Below are 13,806 nucleotides of genomic sequence, written 5' to 3' on the forward strand. Positions count from 1 at the left end.
ACATGAACAAAGGATCAGCAACATTGAAAACCTCTGTGGGATTGGCTGACATTTATTTATCTTATATATACTTGTTATTCTTCTACGTGTCTCCCTACTTTGGGCTATGATTTGCATAATGGCAGAGCCAACACATGCCAATAGCCCCAGCTGGCATACTGAGGCCTGTCTGGTTCTGCTCAGGGGGTAAACACTTTGACAGAAAATATCATCTTTAAATATAAAAAGAGGCTAAATCTGCATATGAACAGGGCCTTAGATTGGGGTCGTGCTTTTTGTCTCCACTGCAATAGGTTTAGTTTAGATGTACACAAGGTGGCCACCCACACATTTATACAAACATAAGTATACCTTACAATTTATTGTTTTCTTTATAATGTAAGGGGAAACGGATTCTGCTGAATGGCACACCGCAACATCCACTTAGATGTTATTTTCTTTTACAGTGTATACTCTGGATTGTCTTTTTGACATCTTACATTTCAGAGGTGGAGACACCCCACAGCACCAGGGAAAGAGTCATACAGTATACATGGGGTGTCCAGGAATCCTCTGCCCTCATTAGGCGCAGGGGACAAGTGTGATAAAAAAGTACCATATTTTTCTTTTTTCCCCCCATTTTACACTTTTTTGCACAGGCCCCTTTAAGTGAGCAGCCCATTTATGTACGACCAGCTTCAGCAGTCCTCAGATTTCCCAGCCCCATCTACCTTCCACTTTCTGCACAGAATACCGACATTGGCAACCCCAACCTGGTTGATACGCACAAAGGTGAACAGATCCACTGCACCACTCATTATCCCTGTTTTAGGGATAATTTTATGCTGCGGATCTGCAGCTGATTTGACTAAATGAATAATCACAGCATCAAATCTGCACCATCATGACAGTGCGGATTTAATGCTGAGTTAATTCATTAAGTCAAATCTGCTGCGATACGGTGCGTGTGAAGCTACCCTTAGGGTGCGTTCACACGTACAGGATCCGCAGCAGATTTGATGCTGTGTTGTTATTTAGATGAAATCTGCTGCAGATCCACATTAGAAAATCCGCTGCGATGCAGTGTGTGTGTGAAGCTGCCCTTAGGGTTTTACATGAGGAGCTGGGCTTTCATTTTCTCCTTTATTTAATAGGGACACAACTACTCATGGGGTGTCCGGGAATTGTCTACCCTCATCGGGCGCAGGGACACAACTACACATGGGGTGTCTGGGAATCCTCATTGGGCGCAGGGCACCCCAGGACACAACTACTCATGGCGTGTCCGGGAATCATCTACCCTCATCGGGCGCAGGGACACAACTACTCATGGGGTGCCAGGGACGCCTCTGCCCTTATCGGGCGCAGGGCATCCCGGAACATAACTACACATGGGGTGTCCGGTCATCGGGCGCAGGGACACAACTACACATGGGTGTCTGGGAATCCTCATTGGGCGCAGGGACACAACTACACATGGGGTTTCTGGGAATCCTCATTGGGCGCAGGGACACAACTACACATGGGGTTTCTGGGAATCCTCAGTGGGCGCAGGGTACCCCGAGACACAACTACACATGGGGTGTCTGGGAATCCTCATTGGGCGCAGGGCACCCCGGGACACAACTACACATGGGGTTTCTGGGAATCCTCATTGGGCGCAGGGTACCCCGGGACACAACTACACATGGGGTGTCTGGGAATCCTCATTGGGCGCAGGGCACCCCGGGACACAACTACACATGGGGTGTCTGGTAGAGATGAGCAAACCGGGTTCGGGTTGATCCGAACCCGAACGTTCAGTATTTGATTAGCTGGGGCTGCTGAACTTGCCATAAAGCTCTAAGGTTGTCTGGAAAACATGGATACAGCCAATGACTATATCCATGACTTCCACATAGCCTTAGGGCTTTATCCGACTTCAGCAGCCACCGCTAATCAAATGCCGAAAGTTCGGGTTCGGATGGACTCCAGCATGCTCCAGGTTCGCTCATCTATAGTGTCCGATCATCGGGCACAGGGCATCCCGGGACACAACTACACATGGGGTGTCCGGTCATCGGGCACAGGGCATCCCGGGACACAACTACACATGGGGTGTCCGGTCATCGGGCATCCCGGGACACAACTACACATGGGGTGTCCGGTCATCGGGCACAGGGCATCCCGGGACACAACTACACATGGGGTGTCCGGTCATCGGGCATCCCGGGACACAACTACACATGGGGTGTCCGGTCATCGGGCACAGGGCATCCCGGGACACAACTACACATGGGGTGTCCGGTCATCGGGCACAGGGCATCCCGGGACACAACTACACATGGGGTGTCCGGTCATCGGGCACAGGGCATCCCGGGACACAACTACACATGGGGTGTCCGGTCATCGGGCACAGGGCATCCCGGGACACAACTACACATGGGGTGTCCGGTCATCGGGCATCCCGGGACACAACTACACATGGGGTGTCCGGTCATCGGGCACAGGGCATCCCGGGACACAACTACACATGGGGTGTCCGGTCATCGGGCACAGGGCATCCCGGGACACAACTACACATGGGGTGTCCGGTCATCGGGCACAGGGCATCCCGGGACACAACTACACATGGGGTGTCCGGTCATCGGGCACAGGGCATCCCGGGACACAACTACACATGGGGTGTCCGGTCATCGGGCATCCCGGGACACTACACATGGGGTGTCCGGTCATCGGGCACAGGGCATCCCGGGACACAACTACACATGGGGTGTCCGGTCATCGGGCATCCCGGGACACAACTACACATGGGGTGTCCGGTCATCGGGCACAGGGCATCCCGGGACACAACTACACATGGGGTGTCCGGTCATCTGGCATCCCGGGACACAACTACACATGGGGTGTCCGGTCATCGGGCACAGGGCATCCCGGGACACAACTGCTTGGTCCTCTGGCACACGAGATGGCAGCCATAGTGGGGTTGCATCTCCCCTGTGTCCCATCAGCCATTAGTATATGAATGAGCCAGGAACCTTCCAATATCCCATAGTGATAGATCCCCGTGGACACAATGTGCCAGGTGCTGGACCCTCCATCCTCTAAGAGACGGGAAATAGACTGTTCATGACTTATTAGACACGGCGCCCTGCGATTGTGCTGCGTTATTGGCCCACTGCACGGTGTGAACACTGACTAGATGGGGCACAGAGCGAACTTCATACGGTTCTCACCTCCTGTTAGCCCCGTCCTTGTCCCGCCAGTGTATACACTCAGCCGCTGGTCACACGAGGCGCCAGCATACAAGCCGCAGCAGCCGATTGGACTCCAGGGCCGCAGGCTGCGCAGGAACTCGCCGCATATCGCGAGATTTCGCCCCCTCCCCCTAATCCATTGTCTTGGCAACGAGCTTACTGGCCTGTGCTGACAACATATGGAGCTCCTTTCTGTATTGTTCTGTTATGTATCGGTCAGTGTGAGGCCCCTGGTCGGCCAATATTACATTCGTGCGGCCGCAGTGTCACATTATAGCTCATGAATGCACGTTACAGTTTACGTTATGCAGACACCCTAAGCCCCTTTGATAACCGCCCGGGTGCGTACGTGCTCCACGTTACTAGGCGCTTCTTTCATTTCCCTAGCTTGCCAGGATTTCCATTCAACCAAGCTTGTACAGCCGAGTGCCCCGTTGTAAAGGGTGGGCGGGGCTATCTTTGATTGGCTTCTTCCTCAGCCAATCTAGTTGGCTCCTTTAGAGAGCGTCCAATCAGAGCGAGAGAAGCGAGCCCTACACTTATCAGTTCTATAGGTTGCACCCTGTGTGGTTTCGTCTTGTGCTTTGGCCGCGCTAGTGGAGGGAGCTCGGGAGCGGCGGAGGAGCGAGGTAAGTCGGCGGGAGGGAGGCTCCTTTGTGCCTTCATGTAATAGTGGGGTTACTGCGGTGCTGCTATACGGGCTCCTGGAGGCCTTTGTGGGGTTATTAGTGTGTGCGTCACTGTGGTAGCGGGGCGTGTGGCCGCCGGAGCCTGGCACGACTGTATGTATTCAGCAGTTGACGTTATACTCGGAGACCGGCAGACACCGGGCCCCTATGTGGGCTTGTGTATTGTGTACCGCGGGCACGGAGGCGTCGGGGGAGCGGGCGGCCGTTAGCGGGTGTGCTCTCCCCTCCCCCTCCCTGTATACCGGCCCTCACAGTATTATCGCCTATTAGCGGGCGGCCGGAGCCCTCGGGGAGCCGTGTCCGGGCGGGGGGAGCGCTGTTACACGGGGCGGCCGGTCAGGCCATTAGGCGGGCTTTGTATGTCTCACAGCCGCCATGCTGTCTCCGTCTTCTCTCAGTCACAAAATGGCTGGTGGCGGAAGCTTGCGGCTGAGGGGCGGGGCCGCTGTGGCCGGTGTCCTGTAGCCTCCCAGCGAGGAGACAAAGGAGCCGGGTGTCGCCTGCTGCTGCGGCTGCCTATTGTCCTCCGGGCACACGGCGGGATGCGGGGGGCGGCGCCGGGCCTGAAGGCGAGAGACGGGAATCCCTCACAGCCGTGTCTGATAGGGGAGAGCTGGAGGGACGGGAGAGCTGGAGGGATCGGCCATCTGTGTAATAGGGAGAGCTGGAGGGATCGGCCATCTGTGTAATAGGGAGAGCTGGAGGGATCGGCCATCTGTGTGATAGGAGACCTATAGTGATCGGCCATCTGTGTGATAGGAGACCTATAGTGATCGGCCATCTGTGTGATAGGAGACCTATAGTGATCGGCCATCTGTGTGATAGGAGATATAATAGTGATCGGCCATCTGTCTGATAGTGGAGAGCTGGAGGGATCGGCCATCTGTGTAATAGGGAGAGCTGGAGGGACGGGAGAGCTGGAGGGATCGGCCATCTGTGTGATAGGAGATCTATAGTGATCGGCCATCTGTGTGATAGGAGATCTATAGTGATCGGCCATCTGTGTGATAGGAGATCTATAGTGATCGGCCATCTGTGTGATAGGAGATCTATAGTGATCGGCCATCTGTGTGATAGGAGATCTATAGTGATCGGCCATCTGTGTGATAGATCTATAGTGATCGGCCATCTGTGTGATAGGAGATCTATAATGATCGGCCATCTGTGTGATAGGAGATCTATAGTGATCGGCCATCTGTGTGATAGGGGAGAGCTGGAGGGACGGGAGAGCTGGAGGGATCGGCCATCTGTGATAGGAGATATAATACTGATCGGCCATCTGTGTGATAGGAGATATAATAGTGATCGGCCATCTGTGTGATAGGAGATCTATAGTGATCGGCCATCTGTGTGATAGGAGCTAGTAGTGCTCACTATAGATCTATCAGATCACCCATCTGTCTGATAAGAGGTCTATAGTGATCACCCATCTGTCTGATATGAGAGCTAGTAGCGATCGCTCATTCATCTGATAGATCTAGTAGAGATTTCTTATTAATCTGATAGATCTAGAAGTGATCAGTCATTCATCTGATAGATCTAGTAGTGATCACTTATTCATCTGATAGATCTAGTAGCAAATGCTTCATCTGATAAATCTAGTAGTGATCACTTGTTCATCTGATAGATCTAGTAGCGATCGCTCGTTTATCTGATAGATCTAGTAATGATCGCTCAGCTGTCTGATAGATTAAGCAGTGATCACTTGCCATCACTGCTCTCATGGAGCACACTGCCGCCAGCCTCAAGGCTTTTCTTTATGTGCTGTGCAGTTAAAAGCAATCTATTATTCCCTGTTATCAGCCACTTAGACTGGGAAGGATCTGACTTCAGTGTTATTGATATAGACACCCCCTTCATTGATATACACAGGATGTTACAGCTCATGTATAGTCTTGCTATAAGCCCCTGCCCCTGTGCTATTGGTGGGCTGCAGCCATTGGCAGGCTAGTCTGGCTGGAGCCATCAGCATTGCTAATGAATGGTTCTCTCTAAGCCGGCTCCTATAGGTCAGTGAGCTGCAAAAGTAGTCCTGGCTGTGTCCCACCCCTTAATGCTCCTGTCTTATAACCTGGATGACCTGGTTGGGTTGTCTCATAGGCTTGTCTCCTTGATCCACAGCACACAGTCATCATGAGGACATCAATGACCGTCTGCTTTTTTACCTGTTGTCTCTTCACAGATAGCTGCCACCACCTTTTCAGTTTAGTTTATGAAGATGGAGACAGAGCAGGAAGAGGTTGAATTCACTAACACAGAGACCAACGGTGAGATGCTGCTAAGTGCTAACCAGTTGCTGCTTGGTGTGCTAGATAAAGCTCTCCATTGCATGCTGATTTAATACCATTGACTTTCTACAGGAAAACGTCCAGCAGAAGACATGGAGGAGGAACAGGCTTTCAAGAGATCCCGAAACACAGATATGATGGTCGAATTGCGCATTCTGCTCCAGAGCAAAGTACGTTCACTGTACAGTATACAGCCATGTCGCTACAGCAGGATGTTGGCCTTTCAGGCTTTTATCCACAGTAACTAATGTGATGTGTGTTTTCTGTCTCTTCAGAATGCTGGCGCAGTTATCGGCAAGGGAGGAAAAAATATAAAAGCACTTCGGACAGACGTGAGTGTTTCCATACAAGTCTGCTTTGCGGGTTTTTCTTTGTAGTAGTTTTAGGGTATCTGCACCATCCAGGCAGTTCCACTTCAGTACTGAGGGGGGTGAAGCGAACACACTAGCCTTTCTGCCCACTTAGCTTTCTATACATTCTATAACACGGCTTCTATTTTGTAGTAGTGATTTATTTGCAGTATGACTAGAATAGGATAATGTGTTTCTTTGTAGATCAATAACACACAACCTTTTATAGAATAAATACTTGGTAACAATACAGTTAGTGTAGTGTTGAAGTAGGTTGACTCATGTGATTAGACACGAGTACTCCTGAATTAGTGTTTCTCTGACACGTACATTAAGTCTACATGGCACTATGTGCTGTACACAATCTTTAGCATGTGTTCTTGTTTTTTTGCTTGTTCCTGCCTGTATCACAATTTGCCTTTTCTGAATTAAAATTCCAAGTGGAATGCTTTCATTTGTATATTTTTACTTCATTACGCTTTCAATTTGAGAACCGTTTTTAATCTGCTCAGATCCTTCATATTGTATATCCATATGAGGGAAATGTGTCTATACCCACGAGCCAGCCTGCTAGAGATATAGTGTAGTATCAGATTTACCTGCCATAGAGTTAAGCTGCAGTCAGCATTTTCTTTAAGTTCCAAAGTGTGTTTTCAGTATGCCTTAATACCATTACGTTAATTGAAACTTGAGTCTAGTTTTGTATTAAATTAAAATGTATTGCTTTTCCCCCCCTTTTCCCTCTCCTTGTTTTTTTGGCCACATATCTCCGTTGCCCATGTACTGGATCGTCTTACCCCTGCGTTGCCCATCATGATGGCCCATCTACCCCTGAACGCCCATGTGAAAACCCTGGTTGGCTATGCCCAAAACTGTGCTCGTTGCCCAACGGGCACTATTCCTGACATCTTCCGATTGAATGCCCATGCCCAATGCCAACATCCACGAACGCCAATGACCAATGCAGTACAATGCCAGTGTTTCAGTCCCAGACAGCAGTGGCCCCGAGCGGTATGTCCCAACAGTTTATGCCTCACTGCCTGATTAGAAAGAGAAATGTATTATAACCTGCCTTTTAATATGATTAGTTTCCCCTACATAGTGTTATTTTCTGTCTTGTTTTCCCATTGAATTTTTTTTTTTTTTTTTTTTTTTTTTTCTCTTTTTGTATTTCCTTTCTTCTTCCTTCACTGATCTTCTCTACATAAGTTAGTCTTTGGACCCACTAATTTCCATATACAAGAAAAGCAGACATCGCTTCAAGAGTTGCATATTTCCACACTGTACATTTATTTTCTGATGGTTTCTGTCTTCATGGCCCACCTGATTCCTGCAGCATTGCTTGTCATTGTCTACTATTCCTTTCCTGATTAGGTGCTAACTCTTAATCACTTTCACTTCACATTTCTGTTGCTTATTGTCATTTTTAATTTTTCTTTTGAAATCTCATATTTCCAGTTTCTGAAGGTGTTTCATCCATACAGTATCCACCAATTGCATTTTTCAACTCTCCCTGTAGTGCGCCAGTTTCATTCGGATAGTGAGGGTGTCCTGAATTAGTGGTGACGGGGAATGTGATCATTCACTTGTTTCCAGTTCTGTGCCTCTTTTTTGCCCGCTTTATCTAAATCCTTCCAGAATCCCTTTCCCTCACCAGCATCTAAACGTTTACTGCCCAGTCACATTCAACTGAAGGAAAAATTTAAAATAAAATAAAAAGCACATGTGCATGTGTACATTAAGTAGAAATTATATATACAGATTAACTTCCTTATCACTATAAATGTGAAAGCTTTAGTAACATTGTTTTTTTCTTATGTCGTGTGTCATGCAGTATATTAAGTATCAGTGCAGACATTGAAACAATTGGTGAAATCCTGAAGAAAATCATTCCCACATTAGAAGAGGTACGTGCAGTTTGGCTTTTGTTTCTCGTTACTTTTTGGTTCTAGAAATTCCATTAAAATTGTTACCTATCTTTGCAGTACCAGCACTATAAGGGAAATGACTTTGACTGCGAGTTGAGACTCCTGATCCACCAGTCTTTGGCAGGCGGCATCATAGGTGTCAAAGGTACAAAGATCAAGGAACTTCGAGAGGTATGTTGACTATGCTTCTGTGTTTTTTAATTCTGATATTTATTTTTTTTACAGTAAGAATGCTTTGTTTATATCTCCCTCTGCATCCATCTAGTGTTATATAAAAGTGTGCAAATAAGGCTTTACTACAGTGATCTTAAGCTTTGTGCATTCTTGTCAGGACTCCGCTTGTTGTGCTTTAGTTTATTTATTTATTTTGTTTCTTCTTTTTTTTTTTTACAGAACACACAGACTACAATTAAGCTATTCCAGGAGTGTTGCCCCCATTCTACAGATCGTGTTGTGCTTATTGGAGGAAAACCAGATAGAGTAGTTGAGTGCATCAAAGTAATCCTCGACCTCATATCTGAGGTAAGCGTAACTTTACTTTTGGTGTTTACTGTTTTGAAATCTTCCTTGGCTTTTGTGTTTATCTCATTTACTATTCTTTCTTTCCAGTCTCCAATCAAAGGAAGAGCACAGCCTTATGATCCCAACTTCTATGATGAAACATATGATTATGGTGGTTTCACAATGATGTTTGATGACAGACGAGGACGGCCTATGGGTTTCCCTATGCATGCTAGAGGTGGTTTTGATCGAATGCCTCCAGGGCCAGGTGGTCGTCCAATGCCTCAGTCAAGAAGAGATTATGATGATATGAGCCCAAGGCGAGGGCCACTCCCACCTCCTCCAGGCCGTGGAGGCAGAGGTGGCAGCAGAGCTCGCAATCTTCCACTTCCTCCACCCCCACCACCAAGAGGAGGGTAAGAATTTTAGGTTGCCCTCAAAAGCAACAAAGATAAAATGCTAAATGTTTGTTATGTGGTGGTGATTGAACATGATCATGATCCACTTCATGTATTGTTATTTCTGCCCACTGATATCAACTTTGCTTATGCTTTTTTGATTTTAGACATTTTGATTCTATTTCTAGTGACCGGAGAGGGAGACCCGACCATTATGATGGAATGGTAGGTGTCAGTGATTCAGTATTCTTTTTCTAAATGTTAATTTAGTCTTTTTCACTTCCTATTTACTAAGCCCAAGTAAGAAGTTGATATTAATTTTGTTGTAATTGCATGTTAAGTTCTACATAAGTATGACATTGTTTTGATTGATAGAATTGGACATATTTGATCACTGCACTGATAGACATTTATTTAGAAATGGTTTGGTTTTGTAAATAACGTGTATATACTTTTTTCTTTTTCAGGGTGGCTCTGGATATGGTAAGTGCTTTTACATCTTTAACCTTATAATTGTTTTAGCTTAAATCTATATGGCTAACAATTATGTTACCTTACCAATTTTTCTTTCTGTTTCTAGGTCGGGGATCCTATGGGGATATAGGTGGTCCTGTCATAACTACTCAAGTTACTATTCCAAAAGATGTAAGTACACTTTATACAATACAAAGTACAATTTATAATGTTGCCACTCCTTAACGTGTCCCTAATTGTAAAGTTTAAACTGCATCAACATAGTATTCATGTGTGTGTCTCTCTTAGTTGGCAGGCTCTATCATTGGAAAGGGAGGTCAGAGGATCAAACAAATTCGCCACGAGTCTGGTGCATCCATCAAAATTGATGAACCATTGGAAGGATCAGACGATCGCATCATCACAATTATAGGCACCCAAGACCAGATACAGAATGCACAATATTTGCTTCAGAACAGGCAAGTTGTCGACCCCTTAACATGCATGACTTTAAGACGTAACTTATAAGTTAAAGGTGTCTGAAAGCTGTTTTCTACTTTAACTACTTTTTTTCCTTTTTTCAGATTTTCTGGCTTTTTTTTTTTTTTTTTAACCTCTATCCTTTTTAAAATACTAAAAATCAAGGTGCTTCTAAAACTAATTCTGCTTCATGAGATTAACAGCTCAACTTTCTGTCGTGAAACGACTGCAAAAGATTTGTAAAATGAACATTTATATTAATGTGCCTGTAGATATAATTTTAGAAGAAATCAGTGGACGTTGGTTTAGTTCTGTGTGGAAGACTAGTGATTTTGTTGTTTTTAGATAACAGCATTGACAACAAATCACGGTCTGCCATATGGCACAGACCATGCCTCTACAGGACAAGTTACAGTCGTTTTGATTGGATGTTATAATGCAGCGTTTCACACCTTTCTATTTACTAACATCTACTTTTTAAGTTTGACTTTGGTTAGCTTAATACATTAGCATGTTCTGGTTATATGCTCTTTGATTATTACTAACTTATAACTCATGCCTTTAATAACTTGTATGCTAGCTTTTTTGGGTTCATAACGTTTTTATTCTTTGAAAGGTTTATGCGCTTACAGGTTCTAATGCAAGATTTTCTTTTTTTTATAGTGTGAAGCAGTATTCTGAAGATTATGCTTATGGGTTTTGACTTCTAAACATTGAGAGGCACATGCTCAAGGGTTCTAATGTAAGATTCTCTTTTTTTATAGTGTGAAGCAGTATTCTGGCAAGTTTTTCTAAGACTAGTGAAGAATGAAGGAATCCTGCATCTTTTTGTTTTTATATCTTCGCCTCTGATTTTAAAAATAATAAAGCATTCCTCTGCTTCATAGGTGTAATACATTTTAAGGTGTAGAAAGTAATTGGTGCTTGTAACCATATAGCTCTTTAACATGAGAGAATGTGACAAACGGCAGCGCAGTCTGGGATCAGATGCAGCATGAGTTCTGTGTTTTTAAAAGCTTTATTTTTTATTTTTTTATTTTTTTTTTTTAAACCAACCTTGGCAACTTTGCTGAATCTGTGGATGGTATACTACATATATATGTTAAGGAAGAGCGGATGGTAATCACTATGCACCATGAGCAGTGGAAATGTTTGTACATAACTTTTTTTTTTTTTTTAAAGCTTTTGAATAAATGTAGTGAACTGTGGGGTTTGTTTTTATACTTGCATTCACCTTTTATTGATGCGTCTTAATGACCTCCGTAATGGTGGCTCTCCTATTTTTAGTTTTTCAACTTTTGAAGTTTTTAGTTGAGTAAAGCACAAACACAATTTTGGTTTCTCTTTTGCAGGGCTGTTTAACAGACCACGATGATGACTAAGAGGAAAGTGTACAGTGAGCAGTGATGAAATTTAGTCCTCCTTTGCACTTGAGCTTGTTTTACTATTATTTCTATTCTCAAAATAAAAATTTGTTTTAAGGAATCAGTTCCATGTTTTCATGTGTTTATGAAATGGTCTTCAAATCTAAATGGGTGTTTTGTAGTAATATATTGGTTTACTGCCCCCAAAAAATATCTTCAAACATTTCAAAAAGCAGACTCTCTCCTTCATGTTAATTCTTCCTTTAACACCATACTGTTATAACGTACCACTATTAACTGATGATTTGTTTTTCTTTATGTCCCTTTTTTTATTTTATTTTTTTAAAGGATTTTATTACTTATTTGCAAAATGCTATTTCCCCCCCCCCCCCCCATTTGGATTTGAAAAACCCAAAAACTGGAGTTAGTTATTTTGACAAGTGCAAGTAGAGCCTATTTTTCCACTGCACTGTTACAACTTTCATCTTTGGATAGTTTGTATGAGACCTAGTGGAAGTAATAACGTTACACAGTCGCTTCCTTTTAAAGGATTTTATTGCAGTTAGTTTTCGTAATTTTATTCCTTAGACCTTGGCTATGAGTTTCTGCTTAAACCTTAGAGATGGTAGTAATTGATCTAACCAACAAGGGTTTTCTGTCAGTCTGCATGAGAACAGCGGTGTAACAATGTTACACTCCAGAAAGTTTGCCTGTTGATTGGAAGTACTTTTATTTACAGTAGTCATTTTATAGTTAAGTTTCTCTAAGTTCTATGTCCTGCTTGGGTTCAGCCATCTGCTATGTTTTTAATGTGTTAAATATCAGGAACAAAATATGAATTTCTTTTTCAGGCATAAGTGGAGTCCAAAATATTTTGTTTAGAACAGCTCCAATGAAAAAAAACCTGGAATGCTTTCTTCCCCCCTCTTTCGTTGCTTTTGGATTACAAACCAAGATCTGGATCGCCGGATGCATTTGTTAATATTAACCATCAGCGCTAAGAATCCACAAACAGCGGAGAATACCCCATCTCCAAGAATATTGTACAGAAGTAGTAGAGCTGAATGAATATATCTGCTTTATGTTAAAGATTTAGTGTGTTTTGGTTTTTCATTTTTTGCTTTTTCCTAAATTCAGTTACATGGAGAATGAAACTCCACAGCATTTCTGTGCAAATCTTACTGGGATAACTGTTAATATTTGAGCAGCTGATAAATTTGTTTTTTTTCTTTCAAGATCCTAAATGTCCTACTTCCAAAACCTGTTTTCTTTATCTGCATTGTCTGTTTAGAAATGGGGGTTTGTGTTCACTGTAACAATGTGCAGACTGTACACATTGCTGTTTTTATCACTTTTACATTGGTATGTTGTAACTGAAATTAGTCACCTGTGTTAGTGTATGAGATGACCAGCTGTGCTCTCGGTTTTTATCGATAAAATTAAAGTTCAAAGGATTTTTTTTATTCCTTAGATGTAGCCAATTGAGCAGTGAAACTTTTTTTATTTGACTAAACAATAATTCACATTCAGTCATGTTCAACCTAGTTATTGTGTGTTGCGTTTTGTTGGAGGTATCTATTCTAGACATTTGTAGCTGCAGGCTTTACATAGGGAAACTGCTACTTTTTTGTCCCCCTACCCATGTAAACCTAGGGTGCTTAAGAGATTACCATTACCAGGTTCCATTTAGTTGGTATGCAAATAAAATCTTTTGCATTTGAACCGATCTCATGGCACCTCTGGAAATATAACAATATTTTGCAACAAATGGCAAATAAGAAAAAAATATATTAAGCACAATAAATGCCTCATGATTTGCTGGAGATGGTTAGTTTCCCACTCTACTTATAAGCTTTATTTCAGATATGTTGTGCATGATTGGGTTAATTTCACTTATTTTATACAGATAGTTTTGTATCACATCATGTAGAGAAAGTGGATGGAGTATGATGTAGTGTACTGTAAATTCTGTAGCCCACTTTACACAGTCCTTTGACAGCAGCACTGCCACAAATTTTTTTCTTATTCATTATGCAGCTAGTCTTGAATATACATGGGTTTCAGTGCACTTGGTAAAGCCAGAAACACTATAAACAGGGAACAGGTCATAAAGGAAAGCCTGAGATTTCTCCTTTTCAAA

At 43.8% G+C, this 13,806-nt stretch overlaps 2 protein-coding genes across 5 annotated transcripts in view; one reads left to right on the forward strand and one right to left on the reverse strand.

Annotated features, from left to right (window-relative positions):
* RMI1 (RecQ mediated genome instability 1) overlaps nt 1–4,289 on the reverse strand; it is a 25,872-nt gene extending 21,583 nt beyond the window's left edge. The window contains exon 1 of one of the 3 annotated variants that reach the window (XM_069961784.1): nt 3,376–4,289. The gene's annotated coding sequence lies outside the window, so the exon portion shown is untranslated. Of the gene's footprint in view, nt 1–3,194; nt 3,286–3,375 lie in introns of those variants that run through there. The other 2 variants (XM_069961783.1, XM_069961785.1) reach the window with 2 other exon arrangements.
* HNRNPK (heterogeneous nuclear ribonucleoprotein K) lies at nt 3,735–13,147 on the forward strand. Of its 2 annotated transcripts, none has more exons than XM_069961786.1 (15): nt 3,735–3,844; nt 6,087–6,171; nt 6,265–6,362; nt 6,468–6,524; nt 7,510–7,553; nt 8,377–8,449; nt 8,528–8,641; nt 8,864–8,992; nt 9,080–9,387; nt 9,537–9,594; nt 9,837–9,852; nt 9,950–10,014; nt 10,132–10,301; nt 10,966–11,044; nt 12,518–13,147. In XM_069961786.1, exons 2-14 carry the CDS (start codon nt 6,117–6,119, stop codon nt 11,003–11,005), a joined length of 1,227 nt encoding a protein of 408 aa, XP_069817887.1. In that variant the 5' UTR covers nt 3,735–3,844; nt 6,087–6,116; the 3' UTR covers nt 11,006–11,044; nt 12,518–13,147. The 2 variants fall into 2 exon arrangements, with proteins under 2 accessions (XP_069817887.1, XP_069817888.1); XM_069961787.1 differs by having other exon boundaries at nt 9,558–9,594.
* The last annotated feature ends 659 nt before the right edge of the window (nt 13,148–13,806 follow it).

The sequence above is a fragment of the Dendropsophus ebraccatus genome, chromosome 3 (genome assembly GCF_027789765.1).
Source record: "Dendropsophus ebraccatus isolate aDenEbr1 chromosome 3, aDenEbr1.pat, whole genome shotgun sequence".
NCBI classification, from domain to species: domain Eukaryota; kingdom Metazoa; phylum Chordata; class Amphibia; order Anura; family Hylidae; genus Dendropsophus; species Dendropsophus ebraccatus.